The 24,248-nt window shown below is 43.5% G+C and overlaps 1 protein-coding gene across 1 annotated transcript; it reads left to right on the forward strand.

Annotated features, from left to right (window-relative positions):
• Positions 1-11,837: 11,837 nt before the first annotated feature.
• Positions 11,838-22,341, forward strand: anapc5 (anaphase promoting complex subunit 5). The gene is made up of 16 exons (XM_064937481.1): positions 11,838-12,400; positions 12,489-12,568; positions 12,672-12,781; positions 12,917-13,163; positions 13,648-13,816; positions 13,959-14,149; positions 14,260-14,341; positions 14,493-14,585; positions 18,246-18,427; positions 18,668-18,803; positions 19,011-19,085; positions 19,248-19,369; positions 20,410-20,517; positions 20,611-20,758; positions 20,996-21,158; positions 21,294-22,341. Exons 1-16 carry the CDS (start codon positions 12,200-12,202, stop codon positions 21,503-21,505), a joined length of 2,319 nt encoding a protein of 772 aa, XP_064793553.1. The 5' UTR covers positions 11,838-12,199; the 3' UTR covers positions 21,506-22,341.
• Positions 22,342-24,248: the final 1,907 nt, after the last annotated feature.

Below are 24,248 nucleotides of genomic sequence, written 5' to 3' on the forward strand. Positions count from 1 at the left end.
AAGCGGGGGCGTTCGAGCTGATCTATTTTGTCAAGTACAGTCGTGGCCAAAAGTTTTGAGAACGACACAAATATTCATTTCCACAAAGTTTGCTGGTTCAGTCTCTTTAGATTTTTTTGTTAGACGTTACAATGGAATACTGAAGTATAATTACAAGCATTCCATAAGTGTCAAAGGCTTTTTCATGAAGTTGATGCAAAGAGTCAATATTTGCAATGTCGACCCTTCTTTTTCAAGACCTTTGCAAACTGCCCTGGCATGCTGTCAATTAACATCTGGGCCACATCCTGACTGATGGCAGCCCATTCTTGCATAATCAATGCTTGGAGTTTGTCAGAATTTGTTTTTTGTTTTTTTGCCCACCCTCCTCTTGAGGGTTGACAAAAGTTCCTAATGGGATTAATGCTCTGGGGAGTTTCCTGGCCATGGACCCAATATATCAATGTTTTGTTCCCCGAGCCACTTAGTTATTGTCAGGATTTGGCCAGGGTTGTTCCGGGTTTTGGTCACTAGATGCCCCCATTGTGCTTTTTGACCTTATGTTTTTTCCCTTGTTCCCCATTATTATTTGCACCTGTGCCTCGTTTTCCCCTGATTGTATTTAAACCCTTAGTTTCCCTCAGTTCTGTGCTCTGTGTTTGTATGTTAGCACCCAGCCCTAGTGTTCTGTGTATTCTTGTCGATTCCGGTGGATGCTCTTGTGGAATTCTGTTTTTGTTTTTGAGTATCTCTTGAGGCTTTTTTGTGCTATTCCTACCACCTTTTGGATTTGCCATTTTTGTATTGAAGGACTTCTCCTTTTTACTTTATTAAATACACCGTCTTAAGTACTGCTGTGTCTGCCTCATCTTCTGGGTTCTGCTGACTATTCGTGGCTCAGTTGGTTAAGTGACTGTTTCTCACTCCGGAGACCCAGGTTCGTAACCGGGTCCTGACAGAAACACAGAGCCCAAAAATGAACCCAGAGGCAGCCAGTTCCCAGGACTTTTTTGCCATGCTGTCCCACCACCAGGAGACTGTCCAACGCCACGAAGCCGCCCTGGTTCAGCAAGAGGCCTTAATGGCTAGACATTCTCATCTTCTGTCGGAGATGCTGACTTCCATTAAGCAAATATCTGATCGTCTTACCCCGGCAACAGTTCCCGTCCCAGTACCTCAGATTCACGTACCCATGGCAGTTAACCCCCTGGCTGAACCTCGTCTTCCACCTCCCCAACGGTTTTTAGGTGATCCAAGTGCTTGTAAAGGGTTTCTCACCCAATGTTCTCTCTCCTTTGAGCTACAACCCTCGTCGTTTCCCACCGACCGGTCTAAGATCGCTTATATCATCACCCTGCTGTCGGAAAAAGCCCTGGCCTGGGCTACTGCTGTGTGGGATGCCCATAGTTCCTGCTGTGCCAGCTACTCTGCCTTTGCTGAGGAATTCAAACGAGTGTTTCAAGGCCCAAGCAGTGGTTCTGACTCAGCCAAACAGCTCCTGACTCTCCACCAAGGTTGGCGCAGCGTGACGGACTATGCCATCCAGTTCCGCACGGTGGCAGCAGCAAGTGGCTGGAACAACGAGGCGCTCACGGTGTGCTTTCTGAAAGGCCTTTCCGACACTATCCAAGATGAACTGGCCACTCGGGAACCACCGGACAATCTCGAGTCCCTGATCAAGTTGGCCTCACGCATTGACCAGCGTCTGAGAGAGAGAGAACTCAACCGTAGACCTCTAGCCCCTATCAGTCCCAGCTCCGAGTCCCCACCTTTATCCTCGCTGGCTCCATCGGAACCCATGCAGATTGGACGCATCTCCCAGGCTGAGAGAGACCGCCGGATGAGGGAGCGACGCTGTCTATATTGCGGCAAACCGGGCCATTTCCGTTCCACGTGTCCCGGGCTCCAGGGAAACGCTCTGTCCCGTACAGACCGGGGGGAACTGTAACGGGAAACATAACCTCCTCCCATCTGTCCAACTCCCGTCTGCTCATTCCAGTCACCCTCTCCTGGGACAACCACAAGCTTCACCTTCAAGCCTTGGTAGACTCTGGAGCCGCAGGTAACTTCATGGATGGTGTCTGGGCGAAGGAGAATGGCGTTCCCTCTGAACCTCTAAGTGAACCCATGAGGGTCACTACATTGGATGGAAGCCCTTTGGGATCTGGACTTGTCACTCATGTCACTACCTCCCTGCGACTTTCAGTTTCACAACACCAGGAATTGATGAACTTTCATTTGATCTCCTGTTCCGAGTTCCCTCTCGTCCTTGGATACCCCTGGCTTCACAGCCATAACCCTCACATCGACTGGTCTGTGGGCACTATCAAGCAGTGGGGTCCTACGTGCCAAGCTACTTGTATTTTCCAGAATTCCCGAGTTCTACTCCCGAGTCTTTAGAATCCATCGACCTGACCCGAGTTCCCGAGTGTTACCATGACCTCAAACTGGTGTTTAGCAAACAGAGGGCCACCATGCTACCACCCCATAGACCTTACGATTGCCCCATCGACCTGTTTCCGGGCACTTGCCCCCCAGGGGTCGGATCTTTTCCCTATCTCCACCCGAACGAGCTGCTATGGATACCTACATCAAGGACGCTCTGGAAGCAGGCCTCATGCGTCCATCCACCTCCCCGGCGGGAGCAGGGTTTTTCTTTGTGGCCAAGAAAGACGGTGGATTACGTCCTTGCATCGACTACCGGGGACTCAATGCCATAACCGTCCGTAACCGTTACCCGCTACCCCTTATGGCCACAGCCTTCGAGCTGCTCCAGGAAGCAGTTGTTTTCACTAAGCTTGACCTGCGGAACGCATACCATCTTGTGCGGATCAGACCTGGTGACGAGTGGAAGACCGCTTTCAACACGCCTACTGGTCACTATGAATACTTGGTGATGCCCTTCGGCCTGACCAACGACCCAGCGGTGTTCCAAGCGCTCATAAACGATGTGCTTAGGGATATGCTTAACATATTTGTGTTCGTTTACTTGGATGACATCCTCATCTTTTCGAGCTCCCTTCAAGAACACACTAAGCATGTCAGACAAGTACTCAAACGCCTCCTGGACAGCCATCTGTACGTTAAGCCGGAAAAATGTGAATTCCATTCATCCCGAGTACAATTCCTGGGATTTGTAGTGGAACCCGGTCGAGTCCAAATGGACCCCAGGAAGGTAGGGGCGGTAGCGGATTGGCCCACCCCAAATCCGTTAAGGAAGTTCAGCGTTTCCTGGGCTTCACAAACTTTTACCGCAAGTTCATCAAGAACTTCAGCTTGGTGGCAGCCCCTCTCTCAGCTTTAACCAAGGGTGGCAATGCAAGGTTTTTGTGGGGAAGAGAAGCTGAGACGGCCTTCCAAGGACTCAAGCAGCGCGTTCTCTCTGCTCCCATCCTGATACTACCGACTACGGATGAACCATTTGTGGTGGAGGTAGACGCATCAGAGGTTGGTGTTGGAGCTGTCCTGTCTCAGAGGGGTGAAGACAAGAAGCTTCATCCGTGCGCTTTATTCTCACACCGGCTTACCCCGACTGAGAGGAACTACGATGTGGGGGATCGTGAACTCCTAGCGGTTAAGATGGCATTGAAGGAATGGAGACACTGGCTCGAGGGGGCTTCTCACCCGTTTCAAGTGCTTACGGACCACAAAAATCTGGAGTATATCCAGCAGGCGAAGCGGTTGAACTCTAGACAAGCTAGATGGTCTCTTTTCTTCAATCGATTCCAGTTTATCCTCACCTATCGGCCCGGGTCGAAGAATCTCAAACCGGATGCCCTGTCCTGAGTCTACGCTCCTGCCATTCGAGATGACACGGACATGCCTGTCCTTCCTGCTGCTAAGATTGTGGCTCCGATCTCGTGGCAAGTTGAGGATACCGTGAGACGTGCTCAAGCTAGCGAACCGGACCCGAAAGGAGGTCCTGCCAATCGGTTGTTTGTCCCCAAGGCAGTGAGGACTCAGGTCCTTCTGTGGGGGCACTCCTCTCGCCTCACCTGTCATCCGGGCGTAGGTCGCACCTTGGAGTTCATCCAGCGTAAGTTCTGGTGGCCTACCATAAGAGAAGACGTTGCCACTTTCGTCAATGCCTGTCCCGTGTGCTGCCAGGGCAAATCTTCTCACCTCCGCCCTCAAGGACTCCTTCACCCTTTACCTGTTCCCCACAGACCCTGGTCCCATATCTCATTGGACTTTATTACTGGACTTCCTCCATCCCATGGCAATACTACTATCCTAGTCATAATCGACAGGTTTTCAAAGGCGGCCAGGTTCGTCCCTCTGACTAAGTTACCTTCTGCCAAGGAAACGGCTGAGTTGGTAATTAATCATGTGTTCCGAGTCTTCGGCATTCCTCAAGATATGGTTTCTGACAGAGGTCCCCAGTTCGCCTCAAGGTTTTGGAAGGCCTTCTGCCAACTCATGGGGGCTTCTGCCAGTCTATCTTCAGGGTACCATCCGGAGTCCAACGGCCAAACAGAGGATGAATCAAGAGCTGGAAACCACCCTCCGATGTATGACTCGTGACAACCCGTCCACATGGTCATCCTTTATTGTTTGGGCCGAATACGCGCACAACACCTTGCGCTCCTCCTCCACTGGTATGTCCCCGCACGAGTGTCAGTTTGGCTATGCTCCTCCATTGTTCCCGGACCAGGAGGCAGAAGTCAGAGTGCCTTCAGCCTTGAAGTTTGTCAGACGCTGTCGGCTTATGTGGAGGAAGACCCGTCTTAATCTTATGCGTTCCTCACAGAGGTACCAACAACAAGCCAATAGACGTCACCATCCCGGGCCTCCCCTGCACCCCGGCCAGAGAGTCTGGCTCTCCACAACAGACTTACCTCTACGGGTGGAGTCTCGCAAGCTGTCCCAAAAATACATCGGTCCCTTCAAGGTTGCCAGGAGAGTTAACCCAGTTTCTTATCGCCTACACTTACCCAGATCCCTTAAGATTAATCCCACATTTCACATTTCATTGTTAAAACCTGTTGTTTTTTCTCCCCTTGTCCCGGCAGACAGACCTCCCCCTCCGCCTCGTGTCATTGGAGGCCAGCCGGCTTATACCGTCCATCGGATACTGGATTCCCGCCGGGTGCAGCGGTCCTGGCAGTATCTGGTGGACTGGGAAGGCTACGGTCCCGAGGAGCGCTCCTGGGTTCCTGCCAAAGACATCCTGGACCCGGACCTCATTCGTCAGTTCAGGGCCCTCCACCCTGAGAGAGCTGGTAGGAACGTCAGGAGCCGTTCCTAGGGGGGGGATCCTGTCAGGATTTGGCCAGGGTTGTTCTGGGTTTTGGTCACTAGATGCCCCCATTGTGCTTTTTGACCTTGTGTTTTTTCCCTTGTTCCCCATTATTATTTGCACCTGTGCCTCGTTTTCCCCTGATTGTATTTAAACCCTTAGTTTCCCTCAGTTCTGTGCTCTGTGTTTGTATGTTAGCACCCAGCCCTAGTGTTCTGTGTATTCTTGTCGATTCCGGTGGATGCTCTTGTGGAATTCTGTTTTTGAGTATCTCTTGAGGCTTTTTTGTGCTATTCCTACCACCTTTTGGATTTGCCATTTTTGTATTGAAGGACTTCTCCTTTTTACTTTATTAAATACACCGTCTTAAGTACTGCTGTGTCTGCCTCATCTTCTGGGTTCTGCTGACTATTCGTGGCTCAGTTGGTTAAGTGACTGTTTCTCACTCCGGAGACCCAGGTTTGTAACAGGGTCCTGACAGTTATCAATTTTGCCTTATGGCAAGGTCCTCCATCATGCTGGAAAAGGCATTGTTCGTCACCAAACTGTTCCTGGATGGTTGGGAGAAGTTGCTCTCGGAGGATGTGTTGGTACCATTCTTTATTCATGGCTGTGTTCTTAGGCAAAATTGTGAGTGAGCCCACTCCCTTGGCTGAGCAGCAACCCCACACATGAATGGTCTCGGGATGCTTTACTGTTGGCATGGCACAGGACTGATGGTAGCGCTCACCTTGTCTTAAAACCTTGTCTTTAAACCACGTGATTAAAGGTCATGATGTTTTGACTGCAGTCAACTTCAAAATTATGTAGTTGCTCTTTACCAACTTCTGCCTCATTCATGTGCTAGTCAGGAACTAGGAAACTCTGAAATTGGTTGAACGCAGCATGTGTATAGAGTACTACAGTATAAGTCATAGTACATTGGCTATATTTCTTTAAATTGACAATTCTGTGAACTGTCTTATGTACATTTTAAACTGACACAATACCTGTTAGCAAAGGTGTCAGCTAGAGATGACGTGCAGGAGCTTGCAGGGACTTGTGGTTTTGCATGATGTCTACTTCTATGCTAATTTTGCGCCACCCTATGTGACTCCCAATCACATCTGGTTGTCATACAGCGTGTAATTGAACCAGGGTCTGTAGTGACACCTGTGGCACTGAGAAGCAGTGCCTTAGACCACTGCACCACTCTGGAGCCCAAGTGCTTTGTGCTTGGTTATTAGAGAGAGCCCGGTCATTATTTTAAACCTGATTTGTATAGGAATTTCTTAAAGTAAATATCTTCTCTGATATACACTCTTGCTAGTAGAAATCTGAAATAGTCCAATTAAATTAATATCTGCTAACATTAGTGTATGTGGTCTATAGTGCTTCCACTATCACTCTATAGACAGAGCCGCACTGTTGTTCCCCCATAGAAAAATAATGACATACATGCCCCAACATTTGGATTCAATTGATTTTAATTGAATGTTTTTCTTAGAGGCCCTGAATGTTGATTTGTAGGGCCTGTGCACCCACCTGGGGAAAAATATGGGAAATAGTGGACGAAAGCAGATCATTCTTGTAGTTTGTTCTTGAACAGAATGACAATCAGGGATTTCAGTGCAGCTGTTTCTAAAAATACACTGATGTAATGCATTTCCAATGGATTTGGGGGCCCTCTGCTGACTACAGTTCACCTAAAACGACATAATGTTTATATCGAGAGTAGGCTATATACTGTATCAAAGAGGGAAGTTGTCCATTTTCATTTTTATTGGTTACTCAATTTATGGCTCTTCATATCAAGAATGGGAATTTTCAATGTATTTCAGCACTTGGCATGGAATTAGAATTATGTCAACTGGCTGATGATACCACCATATTTTTGAGAGACAGTTATGAGGTCTCCAAAGCAGTTTCCTGTATTGAACAGTTTTCCTTGGTATCATTTTTGGAAATGAATATAAGTCAGTCTTATTTCCACTCAAGGACTGTGTTTTACAGGAAGTATATGGTATCCCAATTAAAGACAAGATTACTTATCTTGGTATTGTTATATGCAAGGATGAAAAACAAAGGAGTAATTTGAAGTTTAACCCCATTATTGAGAAAACAAAAAATAAATGTAACCTCTAGTTACTAGAATATATTTAATTGTATGGTAGGTCGGTTTATGACTGTCACGCCCTGACCTTAGAGAGCCGTTTTATTTCTCTATTTGGTTAGGTCAGGGTGTGATTTGGGGTGGGCATTCTATGTTGTGTATTTCTATGTTGGCCTGATATGGTTCCCAATCAGAGACAGCTGTTTATCGTTGTCTCTGATTGGGGATCATATTTAGGCAGCACTTTTTCCCACTTTCTGGTGTGGGATCTTGTCTATGTATATTTGCCTAAGTGCACATCAGTAGCGTCATGTTTCATTTCGTTGTTTGTTGTTTTGTTCAGAGTTAGATTTATTAAAATTATGTGGAACTCTACTCACGCTGCGCCTTGGTCTCACTCATACGACGAACGTGACAATGACTCATTATCACTTGAATTGCTCCCTACAATTGTGAAGGACTAAGAAGCCTCACTATCTACGGAAAGATATTCTCAATAATACCCAAGAACAGGGTTTTAGATTTCAATACTCTAAATAAATGTTTTTAAATAAATTGGATTCTGAAGTACAGTGCCTTTGGAACGTATTCAGACCCCTTGACTTTTTCCACATTTTGTTATGTTACAGCCTTATTCAAAAATTTATAAAAAAACAAAACATCCTGAGCAATCTACACACAATATGCCCTATAATGACAAAGCAAATGTATTAAAAATAAAAAAACAGAAATACCTTATTTACACAAGTATTCAGACCCTTTGCTATGCGACTCAAAAATTGAGCTCAGGTGCATCCTGCTTCCATTGATCATTCTTGACATGTTTCTATAACTTGATTGGAGTCCACCTGTGGTAAATTCAATTGATTGGACATGATTTGGAAAGGCACACATCTGTCTATATAAGGTCCCACAGTTGTTAGTGCATGTCAGAGCAAAAACCAAGCCATGAGGTCGAAGCAATTGTCCGTTGAGGTCCGAGACAGGAATGTGTTGAGGCACAGATCTGGGGAAAGGTACCAAAACATTTCTGCAGCATTGAAGGTCCCCAAGGACACAGTGGCCTCCATCATTCTTAAATGGAAGAAGTTTGGAACCACCAACACTCTTCCGAGAGCAAGAAGAAGGAAGAAGAAGAAGGGCCTTGGTCAGGGAGGTGACCAAGAACCCGATGTTCACTCTGACAGAGCTCTAGAGTTTCTCTGTGGAGATGGGAGAACCTTACAGAAGGACAACCATTTCTGCAGCACTCCACCAATCAGGTTGGCCAGACTCCTCAGTAAAAGGCACATGACAGCCCGCTTGGAGTTTTCTAAAAGGCACGCAAAGACTCTCATACCATGAGAAACAAGATTCTCTGGTCTAATGAAAACAAGATTGAACTCTTTGTCCTGAATGCCAAACATCACGTCTGGAGGAAACCTGGCACCATCTCTATGGTGAAGCATGGTGGTGACAGCATCCATGTCATCCACCACCAGCAGAAGTGGCTTCGGGACAAGTCTCTGAATGTCTTTCAGTGGCCCAGCCAGAGCCCGGATTTCAACCTGATCAAACATCTCTGGAGAGACCTGAAAATAGTTGTGCAGCAAAGCTCCCCATCCAACCTGACAGAGCTTGAGAGAATCTGCAGAGAAAAATGGGAAAAACTCCCCAAATACAGTTATGCCAAGCTTGTAGCGTCACACCCAAGAAGACTCAATGCTGTAATCGTGGGCAAAGGTGCTTCAACAAAGTATTGTGTGAGGGGTCTATATATTTATGTAAATGTTATATTTCCATTTTGTTATTTGCAAAATTGTCTAAAAACATGTTTTTGCTTTGACTTTATTGTGTGTAGATTGATGAGGGGGAAAAAAATATTTAGTGCATTTTAGAATTAGGCTGTAGCGTAACAAAATGTGGAAAACGTCAAGGTGTCTGAATACTTTCTGAAGGCACTGTACTTTAAGAATGTCTTCCATAAGTTTTTTAGTTACTGTTTTTCTCAGTTTGTGGTTTAGAATTTCTATTTTGGTGTAACATTGGCCAATTTCCATGAGCAGGCACTTTTAGCATATAAACATACTTTCCCCCTCACAGATACTACAACAAAGAAAATAAGTCACTTTTTTTCTAAAGTGGTTTGAGAATAAAAATAATTTTGGTTGGTCAGTTACTGAATGAGGATGGATATGTACTCTCATAAGGGGAATTTCTTGATACATTTAGAATTCCAGTAACCCTTAAATAATATACAATTGGTTGATGTAAGTATGATAATATATATTAATTGAAAATATTAACATCCTCAAGTATAAATGTAGCAGTGGTATAAAGTACTTAAGTAAAAATAATTTCAAGTACTAAAGAATAGTGGTTGCTCCTTTATAAGTTGTCATACTGCAGCACACCTTGCGGGCTGCTGCAGCATTCCTCCTCTTTAAGTATTTTTTATGGGTATCTTTAATTTACTTTACTATTTATATTCTTGAAAACTTTTACTTTAACTACAGTGGTTAAAAATGTACCAAATTGTCATACTTGAGTAAAAGTAAAGATACCTTAATAGACACTGACTCAAGTAAAAGTGAAAGTCATCCAGTAAAATTCTACTTGAGTAAAAGTCTAAAAGTATTTGGTTTTAAATATACTTAAGTATTTTATTTTATGGATAGCCAGGGGCACACTCCAACACTCAGACATCATTTATAAATAATGCATGTGTGTTTTGTTTGTCCGCCAGATCAGAGGCAGCAGGGATGACCGGGGATGTTCTCTTGATAAGTGTGTGAATTGGATCGTTTTCTGTTCTACTAAGCATTCAAAATGTAACACGTACTTTTGGGTGTCAGGGGAAATGTATTGAGTGTAGTGTAGTAAAAGTTTTCAAAAATATAAATAGTAAATTACAGATACCCATAAAACCTACTTAAGTAGTATTTAAAAAACATTTGTACTTCAGTACTTTACGCTACTGACTACATTTCTAAAGGTGTCTTACTAAAGTATGACAATTGAGTACTTTTCCACCACTAAAATGTAGTAATAAACAGAATAGGAATATTGTTTGTGATACTGCATTTCCCTCAGTAAGATTTTTTGGGTTGAATATCTATTTTGATATACTGTAAGAGGAAACGCATGGACGATTCCTAAAAATATTGAATCAGTAACAAGGTAAAGGACGTTTCATTTAAAATGTTAACAAATATTTTATCCAGCGGAATGTTTTGGAAAGATTGAAACTGAAATTTGATTATATTTGTGATTTCTATAGAATGAAGGAGACCATTTTTCACTTGTTTTCCCCCCCTGTATTATAATAGGACATGTTGTACAATTGAATGGTTTTGATATAATGATTTATTTCAGAAAATATTATGTTGATAAGGATGTAGTATATTTAATTCAACAGCTAATAATAACAAGTAAATGTCAGATCATAAAATGCAAATGGTCTGATTTAAAACCTAACTTTTTTTACTTTATAAATTAATTTTAAAAATATGCAGTGGTGGGAAAAGTACCCAATTGTCATACTGGAGTAAAAGTAAAGATAGCTTAATAGAAAATGACTCAAGTAAAAGTGAAAGTCACACTCAAACACTCACATATCATTTACAAACCAAGCATTTGTGTTTAGTGAGTCGCCAGATCAGAGGCAGTAGGGATGACCAGGCATGTTCTCTCGATATGTGTGTGAATTTGACAATTTTTCTGTCTTGCTAAGCATTCAAAATGTAACAAATACTTTTGGGTGTCAGGGAAAATGTAAGGAGTAAAAAGTACATCATTTTATTTAGGAATGTAGAAGTACAAGTTGCCCAAAATATAAATAGTAAACTATAGATACCCCAAAAACAACTTAAGTAGTACTTTAAAGTGTTTTTACTTAAGTATTTTACACCACTGACAATATGGCACTACTTTATTTTTTTAAACTAAAAGGCAATTAAAACCTCTAGTATTATTAATGAACATGATTGGTTTGTTTAGGATTCCTGGCAATATAAAAGGTTTGTATGTATGCTTTTTGTGTGTGACTTGTCCTCTTTTGGTTGTTGATATTTGTTGTTTGTTAATAAAAATGCATGTCAAGAGGTGAGTCCTGTGTATCTCAGTTGGTAGATCATGGTGCTTGCAATGTCAGGATTGTGGGTTTGAGTCCTACGGGATACCAGTATGATGAAGTATGAAACTGTATGCTCTCACTACTGTGAGTTGCTCTGGTTAAGAGTGTCTAATAAGTCAAATGTAAGTCTAAATTGTGTGAGGTATATTTAACATGGGATATGTACAATTAGGATATAAAAATGATGCCCTTGAATAAGTAGGTATGACCTAAATGAATGGAACTGATGGTACGATGGAAAACCTAACATTTTGTGGAGAAGACGATATCCATCATATTAAAATAATGTTTTCGAAAATACATTTGTGTGAGCTTTTTGTTGTGCTGATGGGACCAATCGATGACTGCAATCCACTATGTTGTGACATTTAGGGGCGTGGCCATGTAGGAACGTCATTAAATAGGGACAGAAGGAGGGCAGTTTGAAGCAAAAGCGACGGGGTGGTAAAATCATGTTCTAATATTAATGCAGTTTGTTACCGAAATACTATTGGCAATATTGCCATATGTGGCAGACTTGAAATAACATTAGGCATCCTGGCTACAAAATTGCTCACAAAAATATAAGACAGTTAGCTACTCAAGGAGTTAGATAGCAAGCTAGCGTGTTTAGCTAGCAAGGAATATCAGCTTAGCTAACGTTAGCTAGCTCGATAATATGGTTTGCGAAATGTTGCATGTTTTTCTTGATTATTTGACTTCACACAACGCTGTTGAAATGTAGTTTTATAATATTTAGCAAGCTAGCTAGCGAGTTAACTGTCCAATTAAAACAATGGCGAGCGTACATGAAAGTTTGTATTTCAACCCAATGATGACCAATGGGGTGGTCCATGCCAATGTGTTTGGCATCAAAGATTGGGTGACTCCGTATAAAATATCTGTGCTGGCCTTGCTGTACGAGATGACCACGTCAAAACCAATTGCTCTTCAGGAAAGAAGGCGCTTGAACAAACTCATCTTGCCTCTACAACAGGTTGGAATAGCTATTGATTACCTTACAACTTCTACTTTCCACTGTCAATTGCTTGCTTTTCTTTATCAAAGGTTTGTCTGTCTATCAGGGTCCAGACTTGTCTCTTGACCAATTCCTGAAGACTGTGGAAGAATGTTGCCCTCAAACAGCATATGCTGTGAAACTCCGGTATGGATGAGTCCTTGACCCAATTGCTGTGGCCTATGTCTAGTGTAGAAGGTCAGTGATGCATATTGTCTTCTCTTTCATCACACACACTTTCTCTTAACAGGTTACATGAAATGGCTGATGGAGAGCTGAAGGACATGGAATATTTCTTTGCCACCCTCCCCACTCCTTTCAGTGCTATTGATTCTGAGGCGTATAAGACCAGTGTTGTTGGTGAGTGATAGTAAGCATAATTTGATTCGGAAGTCCAAAGGTTGGATCAATGGAGCATCGTGTTTAGTTAGTGGTGCTATATGAATTGGACAGATTTGAAGTTTTATCATCATGACCTTGACTTTGTTTTCTCAGGCCTGTTCATGAGACACATGCTCCTGGCCTACAACAAGCTGTCCTTCAGCCAAGTGTACAAACTATACAAAGCCCTGCAGCAGTACTACCACAGTCACTATTCCCAGCCTGGTAATGTCCAGGTGGGGCTGCCTGCCCTGGCTGTAGATGACTCTGACATGGACCTCACCAGCACAGAGGACAACGTAGGGGAGAGGATGGAGAAGGAGGAGCTGGATACTGCACCGCTGCATGAGTCTGAGCTAAGGTTTGTATAATTCACTTGTATAAGTAAAATAAGAGGTGGTAGTAAAGGGAATAGTGTGTTAATATTGGAAGATGGGCAGGGACTCTGATTTTCTAGTTTCAGGGGGAAGCTGGTTTCACCATTGGGGTGCCAGGAAGAGAAGTGCTTTGATTGGGTTGAGCGGGAGTTGACTCCCATATAGGTGGAACATCCAAGAGACCTGAGGTTGTAGAATGGAGAACTCGGGTTGGGGTGTAGGGTTTGAGCATAGCCTGAAGGTAGGAAGGGGCAGTTCCCCTTGCTGCTCTGTAGGCAAGTACCATGGTCTTGTAGTGGATGCAAGCTTCGACTTGAAGCCAGTGGAGTTGTGCGGAGGAGCGGGGTGACCTTGGGAAGGTTGAACACCAGGCATGACATGTAGTAATCATTCTCATCAGTGTGATGGTCATCAGTTTATCCTTTGCATATTGTTCTTTTTCCTTATTTGCTACTTTTCTTTCTATAGAAATGAGGATGCCCCAAGCAGAGGCCCACTCTCGCAGAAGCAAGCAGAGTACTTTCTTGCTAGACAAGCGTACCTTCTAAAGAATGATGAGAACAAAGCCCTGAAGCCATCTGCCCTGCAGGATGAGCTGAACAACATGCTCAAGTTCAACCCTGACTTTGCTGAGGCGGTGAGGCTCTACTTTCAGTTAATATTGTGGACTCACTCAAACAAACCTGACAGGAAATTTGTGTGGAGCATAAAGAAAGTGAGCGTTTGTGTGATTTTTGGTCAACCTGATTGTGCTTGAGGCAGCTGTTTTGTGTCTGCAGCATTACCTGAGCTACCTGAACAGCATGCGAGTCCAGGACATCTTCATCTCCACCCACAGTCTGTTACATTACTTTGACCGCCTCATCCTGTCAGGGAGCGAGGGAAAGAGCAACGGGGACGAAGGCTATGGGAGAAGTCTCCGCTACGCTGCCCTCAACCTGGCAGCACTGCATTGTCGCTTTGGACACTAGTGAGTAGTAGTGGGTGTAGATATGGAAAGTCTTGTCAATATCAGTTGCAGTTTATCTATGCAAGAGGTGATTTTTCATTTGACAAGAATCAATATATCTCTTAAATCAGTCAACAGGCTGACCTGGCTCTACAGGAAGCTATCCGCATCGCCCAGGAGTCCAACGATCACGTGTGCCTGCAGCATTGCCTGGTAGGAACTTTTACTTTCATGTTCTATGCTCAACATGGAGTATTTACACAATATGGGTAGTCAAGTTTGGTCCGTGTCTATACCTTCTACCACTTTCTCAGCACCAATATTTTATCTGTGAAATTGTCTAATGTATTTGTATCTCTTTCAGAGTTGGCTTTATACCCTTGAACAGATGAAAGGATCTGACAGTTCTGTGCTAACTGAGGACTCAGTGAAAATGGCTGCCCACTTCTGTCTACCGGTAAGAATAGCATGAGCGTGCAGTCTGGCGCACTCCGGGTACTCGTACGGTTTTATGCAATAGGTTCAGATATCAGAATCTACCGCACACCCAAAGCTGATTTGTGAATGTGCTGGAGGCGAAACAGGAATATCTATGCACACTTCCAGCCAGAAGCAAATTCATTTAAATTATAACTGAGCTTTTGGTCAGTCGACCTTCATTAGAGCATATCTCCACAAACAATAGTGGGACAGGTAAGGCCACACAGCGAGCCAGAAGTAATTGCAGAGACCTGTGGGTACCCACAACACCTAAAGTGGCTACAACACCTAAAGTACCCACAATGGCCATAAGTTGTCATAATATCAGATAGAAATTCAGGATAGAACAGAAAATGTTATAGGTGTATTTCTACTAGAACAAAAACATACACAGGGAATGTGGTGTTAGCATAAGGAACCCATACACTCAGAGCAATAAAGTTGAAAAACGTCATAAGAAAAGGAAAATGTATACAACACTAAGTGCAGTGCATAAGTATACAGACCCCTTGACTTTTTCCACATTTTGTTATATTACAGCCTTATTCTAAAATGGATCAATCAATCTACACACAATACCCCATAATGACAAGGCAAAACATTTTATACATTTATAATTTATGAAACATTTAATACGGAAATATCACATTTACATAAGTATTCAGACCCTTTATTACTCAGTGCTTTGGCAATGATTACAGCCTCGAGTCTTCTTGGGTATGACACTACAAGCTTGGCACACCTGTATTTGGGAGTTTTTCCCCATTCTTCTCAGCAGATCCTCTCAAGCTCTATCATGATGGATGGTGAGTGTCGCTGCACAGCTAAGGCCGGGCTCTGGCTGGGTCACTCAAGGACATTCAGAGACTTGACCCGAAGCCACTACTGTGTTGTCTTGGCTGTGTGCTTGAGGTCGTTTTCCTGACTAGTCTCCCAGTCCCTGCCGTTGAAAAATATCCCCACAGCATGATACTGCCACCACCATGCTTCACCGTAGGAATGGTGCCAGGATTCCTCCAGACGTGACTCTTTGCATTCAGGCCAAAGAGTTTAATCTTGGTTCTCATGGTCTGAGTCCTTTAGTTGCTCTAGGAAGAGTCTTGGTGGTTCCAAACTTCAGTGACCTTCAGTGCTGCAGGAATGTTTTTGTACTTTCCTCCAGATCTGTGCCTCGACACAATCCTGTCCTTCAACCTCATGGCTTGGTTTTTGCACTGACATGCACTAACAACTGTGGGACCTTTATATAGACAGGTATAGCCTTTCAAAAACGTATCCAATTAAATTTACCACGTGGCATCCAATCAAGTTGTAGAAATCTCAAGGATGATCAATGGAAACAGGAGCTCATAGCAAAGGGTCTGAATACTAATGTAAATAAGGTATTTAAATATATTTTTATAAATTAGCAAACATTTCTAACCTGTTTTCGCTTTGTCATTGTGGGGTGTTGTGTCGATTTTCATTTAGTACATTTTGAATCCGGCTGTAACAGCACAAAATGTGGGAAAGGGGAAGGTGTCTGATTACTTTCCGAATGCACTGTACATATGTAGAGCCAGAAGAAATCTAGAAAACAAGTAGATAACATTTAAGGTAACCTGTTGGGTAAGTATCGGGCCACTAGAGCCACCTTGAATACAGGACACCCTCATACCAGTGAAGGGTGTGTGTGTGATGACAAGAATTACAACATGACACTCCTATCAGTCCTCATTGTGTCATAACGGCGCCTAAAGTATGAATCCAGAGGAGTTCTCTCCAGCAGAGTTAACTGTCGTTATCTCCTCCTGGTGACACACCTCTACAATTCCAGGGCATTGAGAAGATGCACTGGATAAAGTGAAAAGCAACGGAGTCATTTTCATCCTTGCCTCTTATAGAATAAGTGAAAAGAAAGCGCTCTGTTTCAAGCTTCTGGATGTCTTGCCCATGTACATGTTATCACAAACATGCAAAACACATATTTTGTCTTGCATGTGATCGGCCCTTTAACACTACATATTTTTCCAGACCTGGGTGTCGGAACTCAGTTCTTTTTTTGGCGTTGCACTGAGCACCATAACTACAGGTGTAATTTCCATCTCTCAGAGGAGTAAGGAGGGTTTGTTTAGTACCCGTGTAGAGGCTGGCTTGGACCATTCTACTGCGAAGATCGGGGCCTCGTTTGTAGATGAAAAAGGTGTGGGGGGTTCTTGATCACTGTTTTTAATCAGAAAGGCTTTGTTGTGGGAATTTACACTGAACAAAAATAAACGCAACTTGTGAAGTGTTGGTCCCATGTTTCATGAGCTGAAATAAAACCAATAGGAAAATGCTGCTCATGCTCCCAGGTAATTAAAAAAAAACATTTTATAACAAAGTTTCGACCCTTAGGTCTTCATCAGACATTGTTGTCGTTGGACATAAAATCACCTAGGAGCATGAGCAGCAGTGTTTTGCCTTTTTATTTTCCAAGACTGCCTACATCTCCAGCACCTGCAGAATGTACCTGGATGTGTGTATGTTCTTCAGCTTTTGTACTGAAATAGAAAATCCCAGGAATGTTCCATACGCACAAAAAAACACATTTCTCTCTTTCTGTGCACAAATTTGTTTACTTCGCTGTTAGTGAGCATTTCTCCTTAGCCTATATAATTCATCCACCTGACAGGTGTGGCATATCAATAAGCTGATTATACAGCATGGTCATTACACAGGTGCACCTTGTGCTGGGGACAGTAAAGGCCACTTTAAAATGTGCAGTTTTGTCACACAACACAATGCCACAGATGTGTCAAGTTTTGCAGTAGCGTGCCATTGGCATGCTGACTGCAGGAATGTCCACCTGAGCTGTTGCCAGATAATTGAATGTTCACATCTCTACCATAAGCTGCATTCAATGTAGTTTTTGACGTATGTCCAACCGCAGACCACATGTAACCACACCAGCACAGGACCTCCACATCCGGCTTCTTCATATGAGATCATCATGGGGGGGGGGGGATTTCTGTCTCTAATAAAGTCCTTTTGTGGGGGAAAATGTATTCTGATTGGCTGGACTTGGCTCCCCAGTGGATGGGCCTGGCTACCAAGTGGGTGGGTCTATGCCCTCCATGGACCACTCATGGCTACACCCCTGCCCAGTCATGTGAAATCCATAGATTAGGGCCTAATGAATTTATTTCAATTGACTGATTTCCTTATATGAACTGTAACTCAGTAAAATCTTTGAAATTGTTGCATTTATATATTTTTTCAGTATAGTTGTGATTGAGAACTAGAGAAGCTGTTCACAGATTAATTCATTAGGTGGTGACATTTCTCCTTCACAGGCCTGTAATATCCCAGTGCATCTGGGGCTTTTCCATGAGAGATATTTGTGTAGAGCCTCTAGATCAAATTTAGCCAATATGATGATGTCAGGGAGTTCTGATATTTTATTAATCACATCTGTAGAATCTTTGAGTGCTGGGAATTTTTCCACAATAGGCTTAATGAAAGAATCAACAACTTTGGAGAGTGGCTCTAGAAGAGTCAATACTGGCAACGATGGGTCTGCCCTTAGGTTTGAAACTGAGAGGTCAGGCTATGGGAGTTCAGTAGAGCCAGGTGTTTACTAAGCCTCAAATTACCTTCACCCTCTCTCTCCTTCTAGTACCTGGTGTCTCTTGGCATTCAGTCCCTGGTCCAGCAGGGGGCGGTCCAGGGCAAGACAGCCCATGAGCTGATGGACGCTCTGAAGGACACAGACATCCTGCACTGGAAGCACAGCCTGTCAGAGCTCATAGACATCAGCCTGGCTCAGACAACGTCCATATGGAGGATGTATGGCAAGAGGTGGGTCTCCTTCACGCATCCTGATCCTCCCTGACAATCAGAATCCACACTGAACATAAACAATCCTAACCATTCAGTTTATCTTTCAGTATGAAACCTGTTTTTTACTCGATTGGTAAGAAAAAAAGTGCATGTCAATTTATTGATATCCTGTCTTGACTAATTGAATTAATCCAACACACATTCACTGACTGCATGTCTCCAACATTAATGTCCTGTTGAACGTATGTGTTCTTCCAGCACCATGGCTCAGCAGCAGGCCCAGCTCCTCCTGAACATGAATAGCCTGGAGCAGGTTAACTTTGGGGTCCAGCAGAACAACACAGAGGCCTTTGCTGTGGCCCTCTGCCACCTGGCTGAGCTTCATGCTGAACAGGTACTGTAGTTGGTACACCTCCTCCCACCTTTTTCTCTTTGGCTTCAGTCCCTCTGTCACGTCTCCCTCCGTGCTCATTTAGTCACTCAGGGCCGTTTCATAACCATTGATGTGATCCAGATTAAAGCTCAGGAGATGTGCACTTAGGCTGTGTAGGCTGTGAGTGAGGCCTGCACCAGTTACATGTTCCTGTCTCCCTCCCTCCAGGGCCTGTATGGGGCTGTGTCCGAGGTCCTGAAGCATCTGAAGGAGCAGTTTCCACCTCACACCCAACATGCCAAGGTGAGCCATCAACTTTAGACTTGGCCTCAATCCCCACGTTTAGCACTTTCCTATTGCTGTGGTACACAGAAACGCCATTGTCTTCTTTTCAAATGCGATGACATTGACATGGCTGGTATGAAGTGGGCTGTTCATTCTAATGTTTTGTGTTCTGTCACCCAGCTGTGGATGCTCTGTGACCTCAAGATCCAGTTTGACAGAGCTATGAATGATGGGAAATACCACCTGGCAGAGCCCCATGTCACAGCCATTGCTGCCTTGAACAAAACTGAGGGTCTTTATAGGTAAGGAAGGGTCATGACTCAGAACATAGAACACCTTTACACAGTCTTCCAGTGCTGTAGCTATCTGTATGTGGGGCGTTCCACTAATTCAGTGGCTTTTGAGAAGTGTAACTTGGTCCCCAAAAACGTTATGATTTCACCTCATTTGAACATTGTCATAAAGAGCACATGTTCAACATGATGACACACTTTTTCCCATCTCAAGAGATGCAAATAAACAAGACTATACTAAGTGGCAGAAAAAGGAACAGGGTTGACTATAACAGGGTTGATGATTTCATATGAAATCAGCCATGAATCCTCTTGTGACAGGCACAATGAAAGCGTGTTATGTACCTCAGGGAGGGGCAACTGAATGTAAAGCTCCACAAAGAAATGTGACATTGCTGAAATGTTTCACGCCTGTCTATCTATGGGTAACAGGGTTGACATGTTATTCTAGCCTGTCTATCTATGGGTAACAGGGTTGACATGTTATTCTAGCCTGTCTATCTCTGGGTAACAGGGTTGACATGTTATTCTCGGCACGCTCAGTTTTCCACCACAGAACACCAGAAAATTGCCAAAAAGAGTAGAACTAGATCACCTGTTTTTTTTACACTATGATTTAACTATTAATGTTACATTTTAATTTTGCAACCAAATCTTTTAAGATGGAAGAGTTTCACCAGATTAAAATTTGAGTTCAATTAATGTAACAGTGTTGACCTTAAAATGAGTGACAAATTAATCACTAATCACATTAAATAATCATCTTCAGAAATAACTTTGTCCAAGTAACAAAATAACCAGGGGTTTACAATGATGGGGAAACTAGTATACATTTTGGGGGTGTGTGGGTTGAAATCTTCCTAGAAGTGACACGGTGTTGACGAAGGGACAGATTTATTGAAGGTGGTCTATATTAAAGGACACTTCATTTCATAGAACAGGCTTTTAAAATGCAATATTGGTGCACAATTCATACTTTAAATATTAAAGGGACGCAAACCGCATTCTTTTCGTGGAACGACCCATGTGTATATCTGTCGTGTTAACAGGAAAGCTCAAGTGCTGAAGGCCTTGAACCGGACTACTGAAGCATACAGTATCCTGCAGAGGCTGCAGCTGTACTGCGAGAAGACCAAGTACACAGAGATGATCATCAGGTAGGCTCTAAAGGAAACAACAGACTCCATATTTTTGGGGTAAGGGTTGTTTATCAGATATGTGTTTTAGACATATTGGTATGCCTTGTGCAGGGTGATGCTGGTCACAGCTGAGTTGCATTGGGAGTCGTCAGGTTTTGCCACAGCCCTTCCTCTCCTGCTGCAGGCCCTGGCCCTGGCCAGACAGCACCACCTACAGGCCTTGTCCTCCGAGACCATCCTTCACCTGGCTTTCACTCAGGTCAGCACAACAGACGTGCACATGCAATATGTAACCCTTTTATGGCAAACACACCATCGTATACTCTCTCAAACCCCTACACATGCTAACATACTCATCTTCAAACCCCTTAACTTAGACAGAACTGTATATTGTGTGCCAAGTAAACTCCCACATTTAGGCAAAACAAGTAAATACATACTGGGTTATATTTAAAAACTCCCAATAGTTTGTGTTCTTCTCCTTCCTCCTGTCCAGTTGATGCTGGGAGTGCCGGAGCAGGCTCTAGGTGTCCTTCATGAGGCGATGGAGCCCATCCTGGCCCACGGAGCGGTCATGGATAAGGGCAGAGCTCTGCTGCTGGCAGCCCGCTGTCAGATGGCCATGGCTGGGACCCGGTCCAATGGCCAGAGGCATGCAGGTAGCACACATCCCCAACACAAACTTAATATCACTCACTACCTCAAATGTACATGTTTGTGGATACAATTACTTTGTCATGTAAGTACACAGACAGGAGTCGTTCAGAGTCTTCCTGCCTGTTGTCTCCCTCCAGCTTTAGGCCTGGCTGTGCAATCGTTGGGAGAGGCTGCAGCTTACTTCTCCATGCTGGACTGTAAGGAGCGTCTCCGTGATGTCCACTACCTGCAGGCCCGGCTGCACCACACCCTGGGACAAACCCCCCAGCGCAACAAATGTGCCATGCTGTTCCGCCTCCTGGACCAGGAGCTGCAGGCGCCGGGGGCAGCTGTCGCCATGCGACTCTGAACAGTCATCACCTCCCTGCCTTCTCCGACACAGACCGGAACATATACTGGTGTACTCTGTCATGGTCATGGACTTCGCATTCTATCCTATCTTTTGGTTCAAATTGCAGCATTGCTTGTGTGTTAAAGAGTAGAGAAACCACTGGTTTAGGGCACTCCCAATTTACATTGCAAGCTTGTATTGTCTATCTACAATATAAAGATCAGACTTCAAGTCTCTATAATCTTTTCTCATGTTTGTTGTGCTTTGTTTGGCAAAATGGAAAACAAGAAAATCACTAATTTGTTCCACCTGAAAATGTTTGTCTGACTACCACTAGAAAGAGTGCAGCCTGTTTTGGCCTCCCTACAATTTTAATGTTTATTTGCAGTAAAAGCAGTTCCAACAAACGTAGGTGTTTCCCTCAGGACGTGATGGATAACTGGGCAGGATCCAGAGGCCTCGATATGGAAACCTAGATGGCACCACACCACCTCTTTGAGTAGCACCCACATAGTATTTGAATTTCAGCATACATACCGTTATACAACAGTTTCTCCTTTATTCAGGACCAGAGAGATCTGATTCTTTAGAAGTTGTCATAGCCTCTGTTGTAGGATGTCGATAGAATAGATCTGGACTATAGAGATAGAGGACTTGTCTTTGCATCTGCAATTATAGCATCTGTGATGGTATGGGCAGCTCCATTGAGTATCTCTTTATTTATAAATATTACATTTTCTTCACGATAGGCTAATCCCTCCTGACCCGGTTGGAAGTGACTCCAACAGGAGGGATCAGCCAATGAATTTGGAAGTCTCACCCAGTTGACACATTAAAATGGTGGGAGTCCTCAATGACACTGTCAATGCTAATTTTGCTCTTTGGCCACTATCATTCTCTATGATATGTACTTGTATTTTGTCATTTATCATCATCATGTTCTTCAAAGTCCCAGTGGTGGGATCCCATCATAGCTCAAAGATAAATATACAGAGATATCTAGCATAGAGGATCCGCATTCTCTTCTATGCTTAGAGAATGAGGAACGGTTTAATGTATCTCAGCTGTCGGAGTTACCACGATATGAAGAGTGAGAGTAATATCGACTCAGCCGGGCAGAAGATGAGTATGTTTTAGAGAGAGCATTGTGATTTTTCTTCAACTGGAAGCATGCCAATGGAAAAAAAAAAAAATTAGCAAAGGAAAAGATTTCCCAGAGATATGCGCACATAAATGTAATAGCCCTGAGATGATTTGAAATGATATCTTTGTGTGTGTGCCATAACATGACAATCTGTGAGAACTAAGCTGACAATGACACTGCACATTGTTTTTGTTAGCCTGGTGTAGATTTATGCCAACTGTGGGAGTGATATTTTATTGGGTTAAGTTATTCTGCATACTCAGTCAGTGCTAGTCATGAGCGCCATTATATTGACATTATCTCTTCATAATGGTATTGATCCAAGATCAGGTATTATGAAATATTAGGATATTTTCAATATCCTGAATTGCCCTTTGGTTTGTATACAGAAGAAGCTTAGCCTCATAGCATTTAAAACATTACCTAACATTGGTATGAAAACACTGAAGTTTTATTACTGAAACAAAGCATTGACACGGTGATATAGCCCTGAGCCTTCAAATATTACATTCTGGGTCTCTAAGCATTTGAGGTACAGAACCAATTAAGTTGAAAGCCTATGTCATATTTAACATTTGAGTGGGCTGGTTTTTGAGAATGTTCTGTGAGAATGTCCCTCTTACATGAAAAAAGCATTGTCATCATTACTTGAGCCTTTTTTGGTTGACGTCAACGGCTTGCATTAGACAAAAAGAAAGTATGTTCCATTGCCCTATCTGTCTAAACTTTACCATGTAGGTTTGTTCCAGATGTTTATTGGTATGTTTGCACAAGAAGTACTCTAAGACCGTGTGCGTTGTCTGAAACACGCTACATGTCACTTCGCTCTATCAACTAATACAGTAGATAATGGGCCTCCATGGGACAGGAGACGGGACAGAGACTGTCTGTGTAAATACACACAGACTCACACTGCATAGTTCACTCTGCTCTTGTGTGTGTGTGTTGATATATCTAGAGCGAGATGGAGAGGGTGAGCTGCAGCTGTGGGATGTCTTTTCATCAGGCAACACTAGATGGGGCATGTGCCTAGTGACGCTAAATGTCCTCTGAACCAGTGGCCTGCCCTGTATGTGAGCACTGTGCATCAACATTGACACTATACTCTGTTCAGGCCTGTGCTGTCAAGAGTATCACATAAGTCGGGGGATTGGGAAATGTTCTATTAGCACAGTTAGATGAGCTGTGTCAAAGGATTGAAAAACCCTTGCTTTGCTATTTTTGTATGTAACATACAGCTTCATTAGCCATCATTTCCCATCTGCCCACAGGCTGAATTCTGTCTGAATGAATATGGATCTTCTTGCTCTTACAGGGAAGCAGAGAGTAGAGAGTATGCAGATAGTGTCTCAGGCCACATTCAATAGGGCCTAGACGACAGGATACTTGTTGTAGCCTAGACGACAGGATACTACCATAGATGGACTTTAGTTGGCAGTCACATCTCTGTGCACAGTAGAGTTGACTTACTCAGCAGCTGCAGGTAACTGCCAAAATAAAGGAAACATCAACATAAAGTGTCTTAATAAAGGAGAAGAGCAACACTTTGATAGAGAGGAAGCATTTAGCCTGAGTCGACTACGTAGCTTCCTATGCATCACTGGTCTATGAAAGAAA

The sequence above is a fragment of the Oncorhynchus masou genome, chromosome 25 (genome assembly GCF_036934945.1).
Source record: "Oncorhynchus masou masou isolate Uvic2021 chromosome 25, UVic_Omas_1.1, whole genome shotgun sequence".
NCBI lineage: Eukaryota > Metazoa > Chordata > Actinopteri > Salmoniformes > Salmonidae > Oncorhynchus > Oncorhynchus masou.

Coding starts and splice junctions, on each gene's coding strand:
- anapc5 (XM_064937481.1), top strand. CDS start 12,200: ATGGCGAGCGTACATGAAAGTTTGTATTTCAACCCAATGATGACCAAT. Junction 12,782..12,916: donor GTATAAGACCAGTGTTGTTG/GTGAGTGATAGT, acceptor TTGTTTTCTCAG/GCCTGTTCATGAGACACATG. Junction 20,759..20,995: donor TTCACCTGGCTTTCACTCAG/GTCAGCACAACA, acceptor CCTCCTGTCCAG/TTGATGCTGGGAGTGCCGGA.